Consider the following 22,757-nt stretch of genomic DNA (forward strand, 5'->3'; position numbering starts at 1 on the left):
ATTAGGCTATGTTATTGTTTTACATGTTTGACATTAGAGAATATTTTAAATATATATTATTTGACTATAAAAATATGAAAGAGAATTTGCGCGCGCGCGCACACACACACACACACACACACACACAGAGAGAGTGAGAGAGAGAGAGACAATAACATCTCACTGGCCAATGAAGTCCTCAGAGTAAAGCCCCAGCTCAGCTAAACTCACCCACACAATATAAATCCGGAGTGGGCAGCCCGTCAGCAAGTTTGCCCTCTTGTAGCGTTAATGGACGCCGCAGTCATTATCACGCGATAGTATGTGCTAGCATAACGTCAAAACTACATTTCCCAGCATTCTCTGCTCCGGCAGCTTGTTTATCCAATGGTCATTCGATGCGCTCCTCTGGCAACCAATCGGACAGTAATCTCTTAATTCTAATGGTTAAATACCATGAAAATCCCTCTTATCAGCACTATTTACTTACTCAATTTTCCACCTCCGGATAGGTCTACACTACAGCAATGTTGTGATTTTGGTGCAAGACACGTGTTTTACATCATCACGGATTTCAAGTTTTGATAAGCTCAAGGTGAGATGTTGCGCTTTTTCCTGAACTACTGATTTACATGTTAATCGTCTATGAATCAACTCACTTTTAAAGATGAAATAACTACTTAGCTTTCAGTTTTATTAAAGAAAACTGTACAATTGTTAGGCTACTATAGCCTATGTTCTTCCTGAACCGTCCATTCGGTTTGATGACTGATATGTTTATTAACTGACAGATAGACGACATGCTGTCAGGTGTCCGGTTGTGTGTTCGCTCGTTGTGTAAAGGTTGGTCGGTTCGCGGCATGAGTTTGTCGCCGCGTCAAATCAACCGATGGCCGAGCAACGAGTCCTCCGAGCCTCCTACGGACAGTCCCCGAGTCCTAATCACAGGTGCCATCTGTTTCCCAGCTTAATATAACGTGTGAGACAAACTGTAATGTTTTGATGGAAAAGTCAGCAGTTCCATCCCGTCTTCTGTGTTTGTTTTCCATGCCTCGTAAGAGTCAATCCTATTGATCGCCATGACAATAGGTTGGGAATAAACAGTGTTAAAAGCGCTCCGCGTGCGCACAATAGAGCGCGCGGCTGTTTTATGCTTGTGCAATAGCGTGTAAAGAGTGAGTAAATGGGCTGTCAGTTAAAGTGGAGTTAAAAAATGTCTGGACAATAACAATCACGGAGCCTTTTTTTTAAATTTCTTTGGCCTGTTTATGAAACTGCACTGCCATTTGTGTGCTTTTAGCTCTTTTGAGTACTCGCCAAAATCTTCACAATAATCCTATACTTAGCCTATGTGGCATCAGTCTAAAGCAATCATTGTAATATAAATTAAATGATTTTTAGTTGTATACTAAAGTTGTATGACACACATGATGTGTGGTATCATATTTTCTTTTATTGTGCATTCACCTGCACCTCCAGTATTGGGGTATTCATTAAAAAAAAAAATACACATAAAAGTGACATTTTTAATTGATGTTTAGATTTAGGTATTTTATTCGGCTTACTTGCTGCTCATTTGTGGCATTGTGAGTGGTGGTAAAATGTCTGTTACTGTAGTGTGTTTAAACTCCTTTCATTGTTGAATGTGTTTTTCTCCTGTTAAAAGGTGGCTTAGGACAGCTTGGAGTTGGTCTAGCTCAAATGCTGAGGTTAGTGAACAGCTGAATGATGTGTAGCATGAGAGAAAATTGAAAGTTTTTACAACTTTGCATAGATTGGATATTTGCCTTGGTTTACATAGATATTTGCTGCACAAATTTAACCCTTTTTAATTTTCTGAAGTAGATTCTGTGAAAATCTGCAAATGCTGAATGATAATTTCACTTTTATTTTTGTCTATTTTGTTTCATAATCATGTTTAACTCCTTTTACATCAGGCAGCAGTATGGAAAGGAAAATGTCATCCTGTCAGATATTAGGAGGCCTCCAGCTGAAGTTTATAACATGGGTATGTTGACTCTCAATACGGCTCTGATATAGGCAGGCGGTTGCATCAGGTGCAACATATATATAGAGACACATGGATAGTGTGGTGCCTTGAACTGGCTGTTAGAGTTTACAGTATAAGTTTATTCATCGTGTGGCTCTTACATTTCAACTCTCCAAATACATTCCAGTAACGGTGTACAAAAAGGCTCTGTATGTTAACATTAAATAATACAATAGCTAAGATGGAATAATAAAATAAATCTTTAAAGCATTTATTAATCTTACAGACTCAATTACCATTCAAAAGTTTGGGTTTTCAGTTCAAAAGTTAATGTTTTTTAATAACAATGCATTAAATTGATCAAAAGTGATTAATGCTTTTCTTTTGAAGTTTCTAATCATCAATCCTGAAAAAAAAAAAAATGTAGGATCACTTGAAGACTGGAGTAATGGCTTCTGAAAATTCAGCTTTGCCATCACTGGAATAAATTACATTTTAAAATATATCAAAATAGAAAACAGTTTTTCAAAATAGTAATAATATTTCACAATATATATTATTATGTATGTTTTTGCTGTATTTTTAATCAAATAAATGCATCCTTAGTGTGCATAAGAGACTTTTTTTCAAAAACATTTAAAAAAAGTTCCGACCCCAAACTTTTGAATGTTGTATTTTTAACGTTTCAACTTTAACAAACATGAATTTAACTATGAGCAATAGTATATTTATGAATGAACACTAGCCTAGATTCATGTTGTAAATGCTGTGATAAATATTGTTTATTGTTAGTTCACGATCATGTTAACAAATTGAACCTTATTTACATTTCAATCACTTGGCCTGATTCATATTTCTCTGGTGTGTGATTTACCTCACAGGTCCATTTGTGTACGCTGATGTGCTGGACTATAAAAACCTGAGGGAGCTAGTTGTGAACAACAGAATCACCTGGCTGGTGCATTACAGCGCATTGCTCAGTGCTGTCGGGGAAGCTAACATGGCTCTTGCCCGCACCATCAATATAACAGGTGGGACAACTCAGTCACATGTTTTAAGCGTTAGGATTAGATGCTAAATGTTATATGACTGCATAATTTACAACGTAAGGTTTCCACTATCCCTGACGTCCCACATTCTGTCCTTCTCCTGTTGCCCGTCCTGATATCTTCTCTTCTCTTCCCCTCACCCACTCCTCTTCCTTTAGGTCTGCATAATGTGTTAGATCTGGCTCTGGAGAACTGCTTGCGACTGTTTGTACCCAGTACCATCGGAGCATTTGGCCCTTCGTCTCCCCGCGACCCGGCCCCTGACCTCTGCATCCAGAGACCTCGCACCATTTATGGAGTTTCCAAAGTCCATGCAGAGCTGATGGGGGAAGTAAAGATTGATGTTTTTTTATGCTCTAGTTAGTCTGGGGAAATTAATTAATTAATTAATAATAATTGTGTAAAGGTTCATTGTAACAGAAATTAGTATGTCTAAATAGTGTATAATGCATATGTACTTCATAAGCTTAAAAAGGGTTCCACATCCGTAACACCTTCGTTCATCTTCGTAACACAAATGAAGATATTTTTAATAAAAACGAGAGGTTTCTGTTCCTCCGTAGAAATCCAAAGCAACTACCACTTTCAAGGTCCAGAAAGGTATGAAAGACATCATTAAAGTACTCCATGTGACTCCGGTGGTTTAACTGCAATGCTTTGTTTGTGCAAAAAAAACATAATTTACCACTTTATTTACAGAATAATATTATCCAAAGTGTGTGCTTTGTTGGTGCGCAAGTCTGAATACAACATGCATAAATATTTTTGTAAATAAAGTGGTAAATTATGTTATTTTGTGCAAACAAAGCACTCATAAAACTGAGGTTAAACCAGTGGCGTCACATGGAGTACTTTAATGGCGTCTTTCGTACCTTTCTGGACCTTGAAAGTATAGTTGCATTGAATCTCTATGGAGGGACAGAAAGCTCTCAGATTTCAATAAAAATATCTTCATTTGTGTTCTGAAGATGAACGAAGGTCTTACAGATGTGGAATGACATGAGGATGAGTAATTAATGACAGAATTTTTTGTTTTGGGTGAACTAACTCTTTAATGTAAATGAATAAATGAGACTGCATGATAATCACAATATAGCTTAGTGAGATGATCAAATCAAAGGCTTCAATTTAATTAAACAAAAGTATTCTTAATTATTATTATTATTATTATCAACATCAGAGAACTGTGAACATGCAAATGTGTTGTAAAATAAATTAACTTCAAGTAAATATATTACGGCAGAGGCTGACAAAATTGACCAAAAAAGTTTAGGAACCCCTGACTTACATTATGTAATTATGAAATGCTAACATCCTAACTGTGTTCTGATTGGATCAGTATCTCCACCATAAATATGGCCTGGATTTCCGATGCTTGCGATACCCAGGAGTCGTTTCTGCCCACACCAAGCCAGGAGGAGGCACCACTGGTAACCAGCTTCACTTACAGACACAATCTTTAGTTTACATAAAGACATACACCTCCATACTTATTCATAGAATTGTTGTTTACTTACAATAAATCAACACACTTAATCTGACCTATTTGGGGCATTCATGGCCTAATGGTTAGTGAGTCAGACTGGTAACCTCAATATCAGCAAGAAAATGTAGTTGGGGGAGTGAATAAACAGCGCTCTCTTACACCCTCAATACCAACCTCCAGTTGCTCCCCGGGTGCCACTGCAAATGGCTGCCCACTGCTCTGGGTGTATACATGGTTTGCTGTGTGTGTGTGTGTGTGTTTTTGTAACATATCAGGACACACATTTGTATAATGACATGGGTATGACATAGGTATTACAAGGAGAGGGTGACTTAATCATACAGAATGAGTATTTTTGAGAAAGTAAAAATGTGCAAAGTTTCCTGTGATGAGTAGGTTTATGGGTAGGGTTGGTGTATAGTGACAGAAAATACGGTTTGTACAGTATAAAAACCATTACGCCTATGGAATGTCCCCACAATTCACAAAAACAAACCCGTGTGTGTGTTCACTACTCACTGCTCCTAATGTGTGTGCATTAACTTAGATGAGTTAAAGGGTTAGTTCACCCAAAAATAAAAATTCTGTCATTAATTACTCACCCTCATGTCGTTCCACACCCGTTAGACCTTCGTTCATCTTCGAAACACAAATTTAGATATTTTTCAAATCCAATGGCGCAGTGTGGTCTGTAAGACAATTAACACTTTCAATGCCCAGAAAGCTACTAAATACATATTTAAAACAGTTCATGTGACTACAGTGGTTTAACCTTAATGTTATGAAGCGACAAGAATATGTTTTGTGCGCGGAAAAAACAAAATAATGACTTTATTCAACAATATCTAGTGATGGGTGATTTCAAAACACTGCTTCATGAAGATTTGAAGGTTTACAAATCTTTTGTTTAGAATCGGTGGTTCAGAGCGTGTATCAAACTGCCAAAGTCATGTGATTTCAGTAAATGAGGCTTCATTATGTCATAAGTGTATCGAAATTTCAATGGTTCACCACTGGGGGATGTGACTGGTATTCGAAACAAAAGATTCGTAAAGCTTCTGTAACGAATCGGGACTCAGGCAGAGATCCATCTGCAAGCTTTTATTTAAAGTGAGCATAGTCGTACAGGCTGGGTTGAACAGGGGCAAACAGGAACAGCAAGGGACAGGCAGAGTCATAGTCAGGAAACAGGCAAAGATCAGGACAGGCAGATATCACTCACAGGTGGGTAAACAAGGCACAAGTCAGAGGTAGGCAGCAAAGGATCGTAGAACAGGTAACAGGAAGGAATGGTATAAGACAGGATAATAACGCTCAGAATTGCAAGACTTCGCGGTGAGGTGGTGTGTGTGACAGTCCTTTATAGTCCTGGTAATGAGCTGCAGCTGGGTGTGGTGATTAGTGTAGTGATTGGTGGAGTGAGTGCAGGTGATTGGCAGAGAGGATTATGGGGAATGTAGTCCGGGAAGTGACGGGAGCAGACGGTGATCGTGACAGCTTCAAAGCTTCAGGAAGCAGTTTTTTTAATTCACCCATCATTAGATATTGTTGAATAAAGCCGTTATTTAGTTCCCTTTCGATATTTCACTCGTACTGCGTATGGGGGAAAAGTCTCCCTTTTTCCCCGCCACTGAAGCCTTTTCAATAACGCAGTGTAACTGCACCATCATTGGTTCACTCATAGACAAGTTGTTGAACCAATGATGGTGCGGCTCAGCTGCGCGGCCTATGAGAAGAGAGCGCGCGCACATTCCCGCCAAAAGGGGCGGGGTAATGTGCTATATAAGCGAGCGAATCGCCATAGTCCATCAGTCCTTTCTCCTTCAGCAACCACTGAACTTCTCTTCGCTGATCCTCACCGAAGCCTGCTCGCCGGGAAAGAAGCTCGCTGCCTGAGAAAACGCTTCGCCGCCGTTGACAAGGCCCTGCAGCGGACCCAGCCGACTCGCCGGATCCCCGCAGCACCCGCGCCCTCACTGACTGCCGCCTTCGCGCTGTCGACGAGCCGCCTCCCGCTTCCTGCGACCGGCCGCTTCTCAGCGGGTCTCCTGCCGCCATCCGGCGCGCCCTCCCTGCGTCCTCCCGCGGTTACAGTAACCGCTCTCGAGCATATTTCCAGCGGTTTTCACCGCTTCGAGCACCGGCCCTCGCCGTCAGAGCCTCCCAATCGCGGTTTTCACGGCGCACAGCATTTCTAAATGCCACACCACTCCTGTGGCATGTGCAGAGCCCCTCTGCACGAAGAAGACGGGCACAACGAGTGCGTGGGATGTCTGGGCAAGTCTCACGCGGATAACGCGCTCGTTGGCGGCTCATGCTCGCACTGCGAGTCTATGAGTCTCGCGTCTCTGCGCTCACGGGCCGCCTTCTTCAAACAGGAAGACCCCGCCGCTCGCGCCCTCCCGTCCCCCTCTCCTGTGAGGAAGAGACCGCGGGGCAGAGCGGTTCAGCGAATGGAGATGGGCGAGCCCACGTCGGCTCAGCACCCACGTGCCTCACCCCCTCCCAGCAGAGAGCAATCCCCCGTCTTGTTCTCCCGCCCTGACTAGCGTCCCTCAGCAGATGCGAGTGACCTCGTCTCATTTGGTGGATCCGACGAAGAGCCCGTCTTCGACTCTGTGTCCATGGCAGCCTCTGAGCCAGAAGCCTGGGCTGGCGAGTCGGACGACCCCGCCCCCCTGCCTTCCTTGGAGCCCATTGACCACGGTACGGGCATGGACGCCGAGCTCTTCCGTGTCCTGTCCAAGGCCGTCGAAGACCTCGACCTCGACTGGCCCCCCCCAGAGGAGCCATCGCGGAGCCGCCTGGACGAGTGGTTCCTCCCAGGTCGTCGTCAGGCCCCTCGCCAGCGCTCCGCTCCCTTCTTCCCAGAAGTCCATAAGGAGCTCACGAAGTCGTGGCGCGCCCCTTACTCTGCCTGCCTGCATACTTTGCACCGCTCAGCCCTCACCTCTGTGGACGGCTCGGAAGAAAAGGGCTACGAGCATCTGCTGCCCCTGGATGAAGAAGTGGCCGCTCACCTCTGTCCTCCCGCGGCTGTGGAATGGAAGACGAAGAGAGCCCTCCCGTCCAAACCCTGCAGGAGGACCTCCGCCCTGGCAGGAAGGGCCTACGCCTCAGCAGGCCAAGCCGCTTCAGCACTACACTCCATGGCCATCTTCCAAGTATTCCAGGCCAAACTCCTCCGCTCATTGGGCCACGAAGGCCACGGCCCAGGCCATTGGTAAATCCATGGCCAGCCTCGTTGTGCTGGAGCGCCACCTGTGGCTAAACCTGATGGAAATTAAGGATCAGGACAAGACGGCCTTCTTGGATGCCCCCGTCTCCCCGTCAGGACTCTTTGGGCCAGCAGTGGAGGGATTCACGGAGCACTTCACAGCTACACAGAAGTCGTCTCAGGCCATGAGACACTTCTTACCCAAGCGCTCAAGCTCTGCGTCTGCTTCTAGCCGCCCCAGGCCTGCGCCGGCTCAGCAGACGAAGCGATGGCGACCCTATTTTTAAATATTTCACAAAAGAGCAAATTTCCTCTTCCATCCCTCCTGGTGTCTGGCCCTCCGAGCCGAGGTCTTAACTCTACTCAGGACAGGGGCTATAGAAACAGTCCCCTTTCCAGAGAGCGAGTCGGGCTTTTACATCCATTACTTTCTGGTACCAAAGAAAGATGGCGGTCTCAGACCCATTTTGGACCTCAGGTTGTTGAACCTTTCCCTTATGAAGCGAAAGTTCAAAGTCCTGACGCTGAAACAAATCCTCACGCAGATTTGCCACGAGGATTGGTTTTGCTCGCTGGATCTGAAAGACGCTTACTTTCACATCCAGATAGCCTCCCATCACAGGCGATTCTTGAGATTTGCATTCAAGGGTATGGCTTATCAGTACACGGTCCTCCCCTTCGGGCTCTCCCTGGCCCCCCGCACTTTCACGATGTGCATGAATGCGGCTCTTTCCCCTCTGAGACAGATGGGAATACGAGTTTTGAATTACCTCGACGACTGGCTCATCCTGGCCAGCTCGCGTTCGGAACTAGAACACCACAGATCCGTGCTCCTCAGCCACTTACAGTGCCTGGGTCTCAGGGTCAACCTAGCCAAGAGCTCACTACTCCCCACTCAACGAATTTTGTTCCTGGGTGCAGTGTTCGACTCGGTCCGCATGACGGCCGTAGTCTCACCAGAGCGCGCTCTGGCCATTCAGCAGCTCGCGGCTTCCGTCAAGAACAAGGCCTACCTCCCTCTGAAGCTCTTCCAGAGGTTGCTAGGGCTCATGGCTTCTGCCTCCCCAGTGCTCCAGCTCGGCCTGCTTCGCATGCGGCCCCTGCAGTACTGGCTGAAAACCCGGGTCCCTCCTTACGCTTGGCGTCACGGGTGCCTTCGCCTCAAGGTCAATCAGGCCTGTTTGATGGCTCTGAAACCTTGGATGAACCCTACTTGGTTCACTCTAGGAGTACCCCTATAGGCGGTAACACGAAGGACGGTTCTCTCGACAGACGCATCCAACTCAGGTTGGGGCGCCCTGTGCGAGGGCAGCCCCGCTTTCGGCTCGTGGACACACGAGGAAAGCCACCTTCACATCAACTGCCTCGAATTATTGGCAGTGATACGAGCCTTCCAAGCCTTCCATTCTCGTCTGACGGATCGCCACGTCCTAGTCCAATCGGACAGTATGACAGTGGTCTCATATATAAATCGCCAGGGGGGTCTTTCGTCCAGCCGCTTATGCGCTCTGGCAAAACGCCTTCTGGAATGGTTCGCTCACTCAAAGCGACTCATATACCTGGGAAAAGCAATCTGGGAGCAGAAATGCTGTCTCGGAACAACATCCCCTCGGACGGGTGGATGCTCCACCCCCAGACTGTTCAAACCTCTTTGCCTCAGGAGACAACTCTCATTGCCCAACCTATTTCTCAAAGAAGGACGACGCATTGGCCCACATCTGGCCCAATACCCTTCTTTACACCTTTCCTCCGATCGCCCTGATCCCTCAGGTCGTCAGACGGATCAGAGAGGATGGACACAAAGTTCTGTTGGTGGCCCCACTCTGGAGGAGCCAGGTTTGGACCTCGGAGCTGTTTCGGCTTTCCACGAAAGCCCCATGGCCAATTCCCCTGAGACGGGACCTCCAATCTCAGGCAAACAGAACAATCTGGCACCCACAGCCGGAGCTTTGGGCTCTACATCTGTGGATTCTCGACGGGAGCCGTCTGACCTCCCCAGGAATGTGCTAGATACCATTTCTCAGGCAAGAGCTCCATCCACGAGACGTCTCTACGCCCAGAAGTGGTCGGTCTTTGCTAGCTGATGTTCCACACACAGCATAGACCCGGAGGAATGTGAAGTATCTTCCATACTAACCCTAACTTTCCTCCAAGAGCGACTGGACTCGGGGCGAGCCCCTTCCACGCTTAAGGTTTACGTAGCAGCCATTGCGGCGTTTCACTCGCCCATTGCTGGACAATCTGTAGGACGGAACGACTTGTTTATTAAGTTTCTGAGGGGTTCTAGGCGATTGCATCCTCCTCGTCCCCTCACTGTTCCCCCCTGGGATCTCTCTGGTCCTCAGGGCTCTTAAAAGTCCTCCTTTTGAGCCATTAAGTCTAGCAGGCCTCAAGCCCTTAACGTTTTAAACCGCCCTGCTACTTGCATTGGCATCGGTTAAACACGTTGGCGATCTGCAGGCACTCTCTGTGAGCCCTGCATGCCTTGAATTCGGGCCTAACGACTCTACGGTCGTGCTTAAACCAAGGGTTGGCTACGTTCCCAAGGTGCTCTCTACGCCGTTCAGAGCACAAGTGATCTCACTCTCTGCGCTTCCCCGTTCATCGGATGAGCCAGAGCTAGAATCACTATGCCCCGTTAGGGCTTTGCGCGTCTTTCAGTGTAAAATTGCGGCCCCTTAATATTCCGCTTTTTGCACATCACAAACTCAGGAGTTCTCTCCTCCGTAGTGTAACAGGGTACGACGGCTTCGGCCTTCACTTGTCCTCGGCCTTTTCTGGTGCCTGTTCAAGTTCTGACGTTCCCCAGCCGTGGCACGGCGCGGTTGAATTTGTTCCCCCATACGCAGTACGAGTGAAATATCGAAAGGGAACGTACTCGGTTACTAACGTAACCTCGGTTCCCTGAGATATGGAACGAGTTCTGCGTTACTTGCCGTGCCACGAGGCTGCGGCTTAGGTCGTCGCTTCAGTCGATATGGCCTGATGGCCTATGGTGATTCGCTCGCTTATATAGCACATTACCCCGCCACTTTTGGCGGGAATGTGCGCACGCTCTCTTCTCATAGGCCGCGCAGCTGAGCCGCGCCGCCATTGGTTCAACAACTTGTCTATGAGTGAACCAATGACGGTGCAGTTACACTGCGTTATTGAAAAGGCTTCAGTGGCGGGGAAAAAGGGAGACTTTTCCCCCATACGCAGTACTCGTTCCATGAACTGTTTTAAATATGTCTTTAGTAGCTATAGGCATAGAAAGTGTTAATTGTCTTACTGGCAATGCAGGCCTCACTGAGTCATCAGATTTTATGAATAAATATCTTAATTTGTGTTTCAAAGATGAACAAAGGTCTTACAGGTGTGGAACAACATAAGGGTGAGTAATTAATGACAGAATTTGAATTTTTGGGTGAACTATCCCTTTAAATGCAGAGGACAAATTCTGAATATGGGTTTCTATACTTGGCCTTCACTTCAATTTTCACTTTCACTTAATTTTATGTCCTCTTCTCCTCAGATTATGCTGTCCAGATCTTTCACGATGCCCTCAGCACCGGCCACCATGAATGTTACTTGCGTTCCAACACTCGGCTACCCATGATGCACATCTCTGACTGCCACAGGGCCACCGTTGAGTTCATGCAGGCTCCTGAAAGCCGACTTTCACTGCGTACTTATAACATCGCAGCCATGAGTTTCACGCCTGAGGAAGTGGCAGAAGAGATCCGTAAACACCTGCCCCACCTGAGGGTCACGTACAATCCTGATACCATCCGGCAGACTATTGGTAAGAACAGCGTGAGTGAATGACCTTTTGAAATAATTTAATGTTCTTGTTTTATTGTAGACTGTATGTAGTTAGTAGTTAATTATCAATTTTTTTTTTAAATCAAATTAAAGCCTTATACATGTATTTTAAAATTCAAAAAGTACAAATAAAGTCTATAAAAGCCTTTATAACAATCCATAAAAGCAATGATCTAAATATTCATAAAATGTTATGTTCCTTCCATAGCGGACAGCTGGCCTGTGCGGTTTGATGACTCTAATGCACGTCAGGATTGGGGCTGGAAGCCTGCGTACGGCCTGTCAGAGATGGTTACAGACATGTTGGCTTCCATCCGTGAAAAGAGAACCAATGCAGGACTACCTGTCAGCTAGCAGGTCTTCTCAGGGACTGAAGCACAAATCACCAGCATCTTTCCAGTACATTTCTAAACTCATCTATCTCAAATTTCTTTAGACCAGGACTCTCTGTCAGTTAGAGAACTGCTGACACAGACAGTTCTCTATAAACGTATGCTTGTGAAGAAAACATGTAAACCAACAGTGAAAACTCACATTCTCTCACCGCTCAGGAGACTCTTGCTGCGTCCAAAATCACATACTGTATTGTAGGCACTACATTTGGGTTGATACCTGCTTTGTGACCATTAAAAATGTATGTTCTGATATAGTGAGAATGTGTGTAGTATGAATGAAATTCGGACATACTACATCTGCCATGTTGTCACTGTCATGTGACCTACAGCGTCAGTTGCCAGTGGATGTGCACTTCAAAATCTTGCCCGAAGTAGTAGGTCATTCGGGTACTTTTCAGCTTAGTGTTTATGAATTTGGACTTGGTTCACATACAGTTTTGCCTACTATATAGTATTGAAGTTGGCATATTTGGATGCAGGGTCTGTCTTTCTACTCTGTGATCTATTCTTACATAGTTGTCATGGGACAGGGGAACAACAAGGAAACAATAAAATGCTGCTGATAATAATAATAATAATTATAATTGCACACATTATAGATGAAAGTCCAATTTAATTATTATAGAGAAACCACACTTCTTTTATTTTAACTACAGCGCTGAGAAAAGTTCTGGCCCCAGTTTTCCGTTAAAGACTTTCAATGATCTGATGTTATAATTAAAACACTGTTGTCCTTATCTTATCTAATCCTCACATTCTTTTTGGGAAGAGTTCAATTTTGACCCCACAGATGCTATTTTTGTACAGTAAGGACGATTAGACACCTTTCACTTTACAGTGCTCTAGACCATGTACTGTGTAACTCAGTTTGAACACAGCCATGGGAAGAAAAACCTTCAAATCACTACCAGCTCTAGTGTGAATCAAAAGATGATACTGCGATTGTTCCAACTGCTATCTGTAAGGAATTCACAGTTGCCTGAATTTTGGGTTCTGTTAAACCCACTAGCCTGTATTGGCTTTATTTATTTAGAGTCAGTTATCAAATGGCTCTGGATTCACAATGTATAGTGTGGTGGTGTGAATTAAGTAGTCTACTTAATCACTCAGCATTGCTGATGTATTATTTATACACTGTGAAGAGATATTTTTTTTTACATTTTTGTTAACTCAGAACAGCAAAACTACAGGATAAAACAGCCAATGCGGCCTTGCAACAGAAAGGGGAGAGTTCTTTGGCTTCTTCCTGTCTGTCTGCCATCTTATTGCCTAGTGCAGAAAAATAAAAATGACTCTTAACTAAGATAATATGTAGAATGACTAACCTCCCTTCCAAAAGCAAGTGTGATTTCTGGACAAAACATATTGTGTTCAAAGTTGAAACTGCCTTAATTTTCAGTTATCATTTAACCTCAAAAGTTGCTAATGAATCTCATTCAGAACTGGTGGAAAATTGCAGTGTATGTCAAATAAATGACTTTAATACAGCAAACAGTTTATGGATTTGTTCAATGCTGTTTTAAAATGAATCCTGTAAAATATGAAAAAAGAAATCTGTATTTTTGCGGTAATAATATTAGATTTTGACTTCTTCAGTAGTGAGAGATAATGTCAATGTCATTTTATTTATTGGCTATAGAACAATTAAAACAACACAGGCTAATCAATGTGCTTTACATAACTTACAAAAAGCAAAAACAGTAAGATACTAACACAAATAATACATGAAAACACATAAACAGTTAGTGGGTTTAAAGCCATAAAAAATATGTTTTTAAGGTGTGATTTAAACTTGCCTTTGTTTTATTAGACTGGATCTCAGAACTAGTATAGCCTTTGACTTGTTGATCTTAGTGTTTTAGACACTCAGTCAAGAGATCTGAGAGACAGGACGGCGCCAGACCATTCAAGGACTTATATAGCATACTAATAAGAGATTTTTCAAATCAATTGCAGCAGTGAACTAAAAATATTGGAAAACCAACAGCAGCATTAACAACAAACAGCTATTTATTTAGGAAAAACGTGCGCCTTAAATTACAAAAGATTAAGACAAAATATATGTTTTTTCTTTAAAATATATGCCCATAAATAATTATGAAATATAAACTTGTAGGCCTATTAAATAGATTTTTTTTTTATTGACACAACATGAAATAGGCCTATATTTTTGTACAAATGCAAGTATTAAAGGTGTTACAGAGGATCTTTTCGTCGACTGAGAAACCAAAGACTGTTACTGAGTTTTTGAAATGAGCGCATGCGTAAGAACAACCCCCCTCCTTTCAAGGGAACGCCTCCCAAAACTTGTGCACGAGTACTGGAACACGAGTGTTTACCACCGGCATTCGCTGTGTCGTGTTAGTGGATTCATTATGTCGGACTCACCACAGGTAACTCATAATCTGCAGTTGTTACTCCTGTCTCCGGACAAAAACATTGCATGCGGCGCCTGTGGAGTGTGGAAAGTTACCGGAGCGCGCAGCCGCGCTCGTCTCTAACAAGGAACGTAATGGCAGTGATTGACAAGCCAGAGGGCCAATCGTTTACGTGTAAACGATTGGCTGATGTTTTTAAGGCCCTACCTCGTGCACAGATGATGTATATTATTGTTCCTTTCAGTGCACCTAATAAATAGTCTTTTATCAGTTAGTAAAGACAGTTTCGAGTAATATTGCAAAAATGTATAAAACAAAACGTACTCGGTTACTAACGTAACCTCGGTTCCCTGAGATACGGAACGAGTACTGCGTATGGGGAAAGGTCTCCCTTTTTCCCCGCTGCTGAAGCCTTTTTCAATAACGCAGTGTAACTGCACCGTCATTGGTTCACTCATAGACAAGTTGTTGAACCAATGGCGGCGCGGCATAGCTGCGCGGCCTATGGCGACAAAGCGCGCGAATATTCCCGCCGAAATGGGCGGGGTATAGGGCTATATAAGCAGGCGTTTCGCCATAGGATTTCAGTGTCAATCGACTGAAGCGACGACCCTGAGCCGCAGCCTCGTGGCACGGCAAGTGACGCAGTACTCGTTCCGTATCTCAGGGAACCGAGGTTACGTTAGTAACCGAGTACGTTCCCCTTTCGATACTTCACTCGTACTGCGTATGGGGAACGAATTCAACCACGCCGTGCCACGGCTGGGAACGATATAGCTTGCATTTGGCCACCCAGAGGGGGGCAAAAAGGACAAGCGGAGGCAAAGCCTAACCGAACCCATGGTTACACTGAAGGAAGATACTTCCTATGGTGGCGTGAAGCGGGACCTGTTGGAAGCCGCTAATCACACCGACAGGACCCGAGCTTGTAAGGTCGGGACATCGAGGTGATAGAACCTGACAAAGGTGGACGGCGAAGACCAGCCGGCCGCCTCACAGATGTCTTGGATGGAAACTCCGTTGGACCAAGCCCACGAGGAAGCCATTCCTCTAGTGGAGTGGGCCCTGACTCCTATGGGGCAATTAGTGCCCAGTGAGGAGTAGCACAGGTTAATAGCATCCACTATCCAACGGGAAATGCGTTGTTTCGAGACCGGAGACCCTTTGGTGCGGCCGCCAAAACAAACAAAGAGCTGATCCGACAGTCTGAAAGACTGTGATCGGTCTATGTAGGTCCTCAATGCCCTGACTGGGCAGAGTAGCTGCAGCTCTGGTTCGTCCGCCGAGGGAGGAAGAGCAGAGAGCGAGATGACCTGAGCTCTAAACGGAGTTGAGAGCACTTTAGGGACGTAGCCATGCCTAGGTTTCAGAACGACCTTAGAGTCACCAGGCCCGAATTCGAGGCATGCAGGGTTCACAGAGAGGGCCTGCAAATCGCCAACACGCTTTACCGATGCTAGTGCTAGTAGCAGAGCGGTTTTTAGTGTTAGGGGCCTGAGGTCGGCTGAACCCATTGGTTCAAATGGGGCTCCTTTCAAGGCCCTGAGGACCAACGAGAGGTCCCAGGAGGGAATAGTGAGAGGGCGAGGAGGATTCAAACGCCTAGCACCTCTCAAAAAACGGATCACGAGCCCGTTTCGTCCCACCGATTGGCCAGCAATAGGAGCGTGGAACGCTGCAATGGCTGCTACGTAAACCTTAAGCGTGGAAGGGGAGCGCCCCATTTCCAAGCGTTCTTGGAGGAAAGACAGTATGGAAGATACGTCACTCTCCACAGGGTCTATGTTGCGTGTTGAACACCAATCAACAAAGACTGACCACTTCTGGTCGTAGAGGCGCCTCGTAGATGGGGCTCTAGCCTGAGAAATGGTATTTAGGACGTCCTCGGGGAGGCTAGTCGGCTCCCATCGAGGGACCAGAGGTGCAGAGCCCAGAGCTGCGGCTGTGGGTGCCAGATTGTTCTGTTTGCCTGAGAGAGGAGGTCCCGTCTCAGGGGAATCGGCCACGGGGCTCTTAGAGAGAGCCTGAATAGCTCTGAGGACCAAACCTGGTTCCTCCAGAGCGGGGCCACCAGAAGGACTCTGTGCTGGTCTTCTCTGATACGCCTGATGACCTGGGGGATCAGTGCGATCGGAGGGAAAGCATAAAGGAGCGTGCTGGGCCATGTGTGGGCCAGAGCATCTACTTCCTTCGAGAAAAATGTTGGGCAATGAGAGTTGTCTTCTGAGGCGAAGAGGTCTACCTCTGCCTTCCCGAAGAACTCCCAGATCGTGAGGACCACTTGGGGGTGGAGCATCCACTCGTCGGAGGGGATGTTGCTCCGTGACAACATGTCCGCACCCAGATTGTTCCTGCCAGGAACATGAGTCGCTCTGAGCGACTGAAGCCTCGGAAGAGCCCATTCCAGCAGTCGTTTCGCCAGAGCGCATAAGCGGCTGGACGAAAGACCGCCTTGGTGGTTCAGGTATGACACCACCGTCATACTGTCTGACCGAACTAGAACATGACGTCCCGTCAAGTAAGCCTGAAAGAACTGAAGGGCTTTCATCACTGCTAGCATCTCTAGACAGTTGATGTGTAGATGGCTTTCCTCGTGGCTCCACGAGCCGAAGGCCGGTCTGCCCTCGCACACAGCGCCCCAGCCCAAGTTGGAGGCGTCTGTTGAGAGCACCGTCCTCCGTGAGACCGCCTGTAAGGGGACTCCGCGTTGGAACCATACTGGATCCATCCAAGGTTTCAGGGCTAGAAGACAGGCCCGATTGACCTTGAGACATAGGCGGCCGTGCCGCCATGCGCTGGGAGGAACCCGGAACTTCAACCAGTACTGAAGAGGCCGCATCCGAAGAAGGCCTAGCTGCAGCACCGGGGAGGCGGAAGCCATCAGCCCTAGCAGCCTCTGGAAAAACTTCAGAGGGAGATAGGCTTTGTTCGTGACAGATGCCGTGAGCTGCTGAATTGCCAGGGCGCGCTCTGGCGAGACTACTGCCGTCATACGGACCGAGTCGAAAACTGCTCCCAGAAACGAAATTCGTTGAGTGGGGCATAGCGAGCTCTTGGCTAAGTTGACCCTGAGACCCAGGCATTGTAGATGGCTGAGGAGCACGGATCTGTGGCGTTCCAGCTCGTCTCGCGAACGGGCTAAGATGAGCCAGTCGTCGAGGTAATTCAGAACCCGGATTCCCATCTGTCTCAGAGGGGAAAGCGCCGCGTCCATGCACTTGGTGAAAGTGCGGGGAGCCAGAGACAGCCCGAAGGGCAGGACCGTATATTGGTATGCCACCCCTTCGTATGCGAATCTCAAGAATCGTCTGTGACGGGGGGCTATCTGGATGTGAAAATACGCATCCTTCAGGTCCAGCGAGCAGAACCAGTCCTCGGGGCAAATGTGCGCGAGGATCTGCTTCAGCGTCAGCATTTTGAACTTCCGTCTCATGAGGGAGTGATTCAAAAGCCTGAGGTCTAGGATGGGTCTGAGACCGCCATCCTTTTTGGGGACCAGAAAGTAGCGGCTGTAAAAGCCTGTCTCGCTCTCTGACGGAGGAACCATTTCCACAGCTCCTTTTTCCAGCAACGACATGACTTCGGCCCGGAGGACATGAGCGTCGTCCGGATTGACCGATGTTTGAAGCACCCCGGCGAAGCGGGGGGGCCGTCGTGCAAACTGGAGCGAGTAGCCCTGGTTTACGATCCCCATGACCCATTCTGACACATCGGGGATGGCCTGCCAGGCCTCGGCCCGAGTGGCTAGGGGTTGAATAATGTTGGGTGACAGACCGCCGTTGAGAGGGTCGTACACCGCGAGGGGTGGAAGAGGAAATTTGCTCTTTTTGTGATGAGGTAAAAATTTGTCCGCCGTGAAAACGGCGTTTGGAGTGGGCGCAACAGGTGTGGGCCCAGCTGTCACTTGGAGTATGTTTCCCACGCCCGGAAATAAACGAGGCGGAGGGGAAATTACCCGTGGGAGCTTTTGGGGTGGTCCGGTCGTAACGGGACGGTCCCCCATCCTCTTCCTGTCCGACGAATCAGGACGACTTCGGAGGCACCGGGTCCAGCACAATCCTGGGCCGGGGTCCCTGGCGCCTCGGGAAGGGAGGGCGCTTCGCAGGGCGCGAGCGCTGGCGATGCTCCTGGGGCGGCGCTGCCTGTGTTGCAGGTGGGGCTGGTTTGTTCTGCTGAGCCGGCGCAGTCCTGGGGCGGCTAGACGCAGAAGCGGAGCTGGAGCGCTTAGGCAAGAAATGCCTCATAGCCTGAGACGATTTCTGCGCGGCAGTAAAGCGCTCAGTGAAGCCATCCACTGCAGGCCCGAAGAGACCAGAAGGCGAGACCGGGGCGTCTAAGAAGGCCGTCTTGTCTAGGTCTTTGATCTCCGTTAGGTTGAGCCACAGGTGGCGCTCCAACACGACCAGGCTGGCCATGGAACGACCGATGGCCTGGGCCGTAGCCTTCGTAGCTCGCAGGGCAAGATCCGTGGCGCTGCGGAGATCTTTGAAGGCTGGCGCGTCGATTCCAGACTCATCCAGAGAGCGGAGGAGTTTGGCCTGGAATGCTTGAAATATGGCCATGGTGTGGAGCGCAGAGGCAGCTTGGCCCGCCGAGGTGTAAGCCCGTCCAGCCAGAGTAGAGGTGGTCCGACAGGGCTTGGAAGGAAGGGCCCTCTTCGTCTTCCAACCCACAGCCGCGGGAGGACAGAGGTGAGCAGCCACCGCTTCATCTAGGGGTGGCAAGCGCTCGTATCCCTTCTCCTCGGCGCCGTCGACGGCGGTGAGGGCGGAGCGGTGCGTAGTGTGGAGGCGGGCAGAGTAAGGAGCGCGCCACGACTTCGTCAGCTCTTCGTGGACCTCAGGAAAGAAGGGCGCTGAACGCTGGCGAGGTGCTTGGCGGCGGCCTGGCAGAAACCATTCGTCCAGGCGGCTGCGAGACGGCTCCTCTGGAGGGGCCCACTCGAGGTCCAGCTCTTCAACGGCTCTAGACAGGATGCGGAAGAGCTCGGCATCCATGCCCTGGCCATGCTCGATGGGTTCCAAGGGAGGCGGTGGAGCGGGGTCTTCCGGCTCGCCAGCCCATCCTTCCGCTTCGGAAGCCGCAAGAGACATGGAGTCGTCTTGTTCGTCGTCTGTTCCCCCGAATGAGACGAGGTCACTCGCTTCTGCGGAGGGACGCTGCTCAGGGCGAGAGAACAGAACTGGAGAGAGTTCCCTGGGAGGAGAGGGCGAGGCACGCGGGGGCTGGGCCGGCGTGAGCTCGCTCAACTCCTGGCGCTGAGTCGCTCTACCCCGCTGTCTTTTCCTCGCCGGACCGCGGGAGGAAGGAGACGGGAGGGCGCGAGCGGCGAGATCGCCCTCAGTGAAGAAGGCGACCCGCGAGCGCAGGGAAGCGAGACTCATACACTCGCAGTGCGGGCATGAGTCTCCAGCGAGCGCGCCGTCTGCGTGGGGCTTGCCCAGGCAAGCGACACACTCGCTGTGTCCATCGTCGTCGTGCAGGGGGGCCCTGCAAGTACCACATGAGTGGCGGGGCATCGTGAGACGCCGCTGCCGTGAAAACGGCAATTGGGTGGCTCTTTTAGAGCGGCGAGGGCCGCGGAAGCTCTTAAAGCGGTGAAAACCGCTGGAAATCGCTCTTTAGAGCGGCGTTTAAGCCGCGGATGAAGCTCTCAGGCGGCGCGCCGGATGGCGGCAGGGGACGCACAGGAAGCGGCCGGAAGCGGGAAGCGGGAGGCGGCGGCTCGGCGACGGCGCTAGAAGCTGCAGTCCGCGAGGGCGCCGGCGCTTTCTTCCACCGGCGAGTCCAGGCGAGTCCGCTGCGGGAGCCTCTTCAGACGGCGGCGAGAGCAGAAGGCGGCGAGCTTCTTCGGCTTCAGGCGGAGATCAGCGAAGAGAAGTAGATGTCGTCGCTGAAGGAGAAAACACTGAAATCCTATGGCGAAACGCCTGCTTATATAGCCCTATACCCCGCCCATTTCGGCGGGAATATTCGCGCGCTTTGTCGCCATAGGCCGCGCAGCTATGCCGCGCCGCCATTGGTTCAACAACTTGTCTATGAGTGAACCAATGACGGTGCAGTTACACTGCGTTATTGAAAAAGGCTTCAGCAGCGGGGAAAAAGGGAGACCTTTCCCCATACGCAGTACGAGTGAAGTATCGAAAGGGAACATCCTCTTTAGCACCTTTAAACATGCCATCATGCACAATACAAAACAGAAAAAAGAAGGGGGGGAAAAAGAAAAAAACAGCTATTATATAAAAATAAAAGGGGAAAAAAGGGGTGCCAGGGGAGATAATAATAAAATAATAAAATAAATTGTTTAAAGGATTGTGGGATATCAAAGGCAGCGAAAGAAACATCTATGCCGCCTTTAAAAATGCATCAGATGACAGAATGTGCCTCGATCATTGGATTCACCCTCCTACCTCTATGCTGCCTGCGGAGGCAGCATTTTTCAGCTTGCAGACGCAGTCCAGCAGATTTCAGGCACGTGACCACTCATCCTCCGGAAGTGACGGAAAAGCTGCCGCGCCGCAGTGGATTTTGGGACATCGTGCCATATTGACACACGACAGAAATGGACGCGGGGTTTTTCCGCGTAAGTGTTATATTCTTTCACAAATACTACACTATAGATGTCGAATACGTTGTTACTATATGTTATTCGTCAGTTGGTTGACTGGTTGGTTGTTTTTAGGCTGTATTTGGTGTGTTCATTGGAGTGTGGCTGTAATGGCGGCTGCGTGAGAGAATCTGAAAATACTCAACAGATTAAACAGGAACAACCGATTTAAGGAATTAGTTTTTCATATTATCGTTCTTATTATTACAGATAAAGTCCACTATCGCGTTATAAAGTCATTTGTGGTCGAGGTATCGTAGTTACATTTGTGAAGTAACGTTACAGATTGACTTATGTACATTATTAGACTGTGTGTATTGATGTATAAATAATTCAGTTTTTCATTAGCCTCATCCTGGAAATTTTATATTAACTTCAGATACAGGGAAAAAAAAAAAAAAAATTCTGTATCACATGATGTTTTATGAATTAACGTTTTTTTTTTTTTGTAGGGCACCAGTGCGGAGCAGGATAACCGCTTCAGCAACAAACATAAGAAGCTGTTGAAGCAGCTGAAGTTTGCAGAATGTCTGGAGAAGAAGGTAGAAAATATGGATATACTTATTTTATTTGGTGTAAATGTGTTCACAGCATCATATTACTATAAACATGCTGCACATTGCTGCTCATTATTTTTTAAATTATGTTCCATCATGTTAGTAGAATCTTTTTTTTTATGTAAGATTTGTATTTCAAATAAATGCTGTTCTTTTGAACCTTCTAAAAAAGAATGTATACAGTTTCCACAAAACTATTAAGCAGCACAACTGTTTTCAAAATATTTTTGTGCACCAGCATTTTAACTGAACCCTGAAGGACCATTTAATATTGAATAATTTTTAATTAAAATAAAAGTTGACCCTAAAAATATATGGAAAATTCTGTTGTTCATTGTTTTCTGATGTGTTGTTAGGTGGATATGACCAAGGTCAACCTGGAAGTCATCAAGCCCTGGATCACCCAGCGTGTGACGGAGATCCTTGGATTTGAGGATGATGTCGTCATCGAATTTGTCTTCAACCAGCTGGAGGAAAAGGTAGACGGCCACTCTGCTCTTCCCGCGCTTTTCACACATGCTGCAATTATATATTAGATGTGTTTTGTTCTTTGGGAAGATGAGAGAAGGTTTGAAGATCAGTGAATAGTTCCGCTGACAGTTATTTGAAACATTTGTCATGTGTAGATGTAACAGCAGAAAACATCTAACATCAGTCTTTAAGTGTCTGTCTGGCTTTAAAAAGACAGAAAAGGGGGTAAAAATGATATTTTCTCTCTCTCTGAAGATATGATTTGTGACACCGTTCCTTCTGAACAGCAATGTTCTAATGTTGATGTGATTTATGATTTAAAAGGCCTGAACCAATATGGATCTTATTCCTTGCATCTGAAGTATAGCACCAACTCCTAATTAGATCTCACCTGAGCCCAAAGTCTCTCTGAATCCAACTCTCCCTTGATGATGAGCTTTAATTTTTGAGGTGAGTTATAAGCAGGGCTTGACATTGTGCCAGTGGTAGAGTCATTTCAGCTTTATCATTTGTGCCTTTGAAAGTCAAAGTTCAGCAATACATCTCAAACACAAAGGCCTAATTTAATGACCATTTTTAGAAACAACATACAACCAGTAAAGAATGCAACAGAAAAATGTAACATTGCATGTGGGATAATGCAGTACGACATTGGATGGGAATTTTTTTTTTCAAGGGATTTTATTAGGCTCAACTGTCAGTTATAAAGATTTTATTTATTTATTTTTTTTGTATGATTGTGCATTTGCGCAAAATGATAGAAATAACAAAGAGAGACATGAGACACATTTAGCGTTTTCATTCATTTAGCTAAGCTCTGTTTA

At 47.1% G+C, this 22,757-nt stretch overlaps 2 protein-coding genes across 7 annotated transcripts in view; both read left to right on the forward strand.

Annotated features, from left to right (window-relative positions):
* tdh2 (L-threonine dehydrogenase 2) lies at nt 1–20,871 on the forward strand. Of its 4 annotated transcripts, none has more exons than XM_067368457.1 (10): nt 1–574; nt 771–927; nt 1,646–1,688; nt 1,917–1,987; nt 2,851–3,000; nt 3,177–3,349; nt 4,358–4,448; nt 11,236–11,516; nt 11,734–11,924; nt 20,732–20,871. In XM_067368457.1, exons 2-10 carry the CDS (start codon nt 780–782, stop codon nt 20,775–20,777), a joined length of 1,194 nt encoding a protein of 397 aa, XP_067224558.1. In that variant the 5' UTR covers nt 1–574; nt 771–779; the 3' UTR covers nt 20,778–20,871. The 4 variants fall into 4 exon arrangements, with proteins under 4 accessions (XP_067224558.1, XP_067224562.1, XP_067224561.1 ...); XM_067368461.1 differs by having other exon boundaries at nt 11,236–11,505; XM_067368460.1 differs by having other exon boundaries at nt 11,236–11,505; nt 20,728–20,858.
* The window catches only part of srrm1 (serine/arginine repetitive matrix 1), a 13,076-nt gene continuing 11,084 nt past the window's right edge, over nt 20,766–22,757 (forward strand). For 2 of the 3 annotated variants that reach the window (XM_067368453.1, XM_067368452.1), the window contains exons 1-3: nt 20,767–20,881; nt 21,358–21,447; nt 21,819–21,941. In XM_067368453.1, coding sequence (XP_067224554.1) covers nt 20,861–20,881; nt 21,358–21,447; nt 21,819–21,941 — 234 coding nt within the window. In that variant the 5' untranslated portion in view covers nt 20,767–20,860. Of the gene's footprint in view, nt 20,882–21,357; nt 21,448–21,818; nt 21,942–22,757 lie in introns of all 3 variants that reach the window. The other variant, XM_067368451.1, reaches the window with a different exon arrangement.

This window comes from Chanodichthys erythropterus, chromosome 18 (genome assembly GCF_024489055.1).
Source record: "Chanodichthys erythropterus isolate Z2021 chromosome 18, ASM2448905v1, whole genome shotgun sequence".
NCBI classification, from domain to species: Eukaryota; Metazoa; Chordata; class Actinopteri; order Cypriniformes; family Xenocyprididae; genus Chanodichthys; species Chanodichthys erythropterus.

Excerpts from the sequence above, each read along its gene's own strand:
- tdh2 (XM_067368457.1), top strand. The coding sequence starts at position 780 with ATGCTGTCAGGTGTCCGGTTGTGTGTTCGCTCGTTGTGTAAAGGTTGG. Across the intron at positions 1,689-1,916 it reads GGTCTAGCTCAAATGCTGAG|GCAGCAGTATGGAAAGGAAA; the intron begins GTTAGTGAACAG and ends CTTTTACATCAG. Across the intron at positions 3,001-3,176 it reads CCGCACCATCAATATAACAG|GTCTGCATAATGTGTTAGAT; the intron begins GTGGGACAACTC and ends CTCTTCCTTTAG.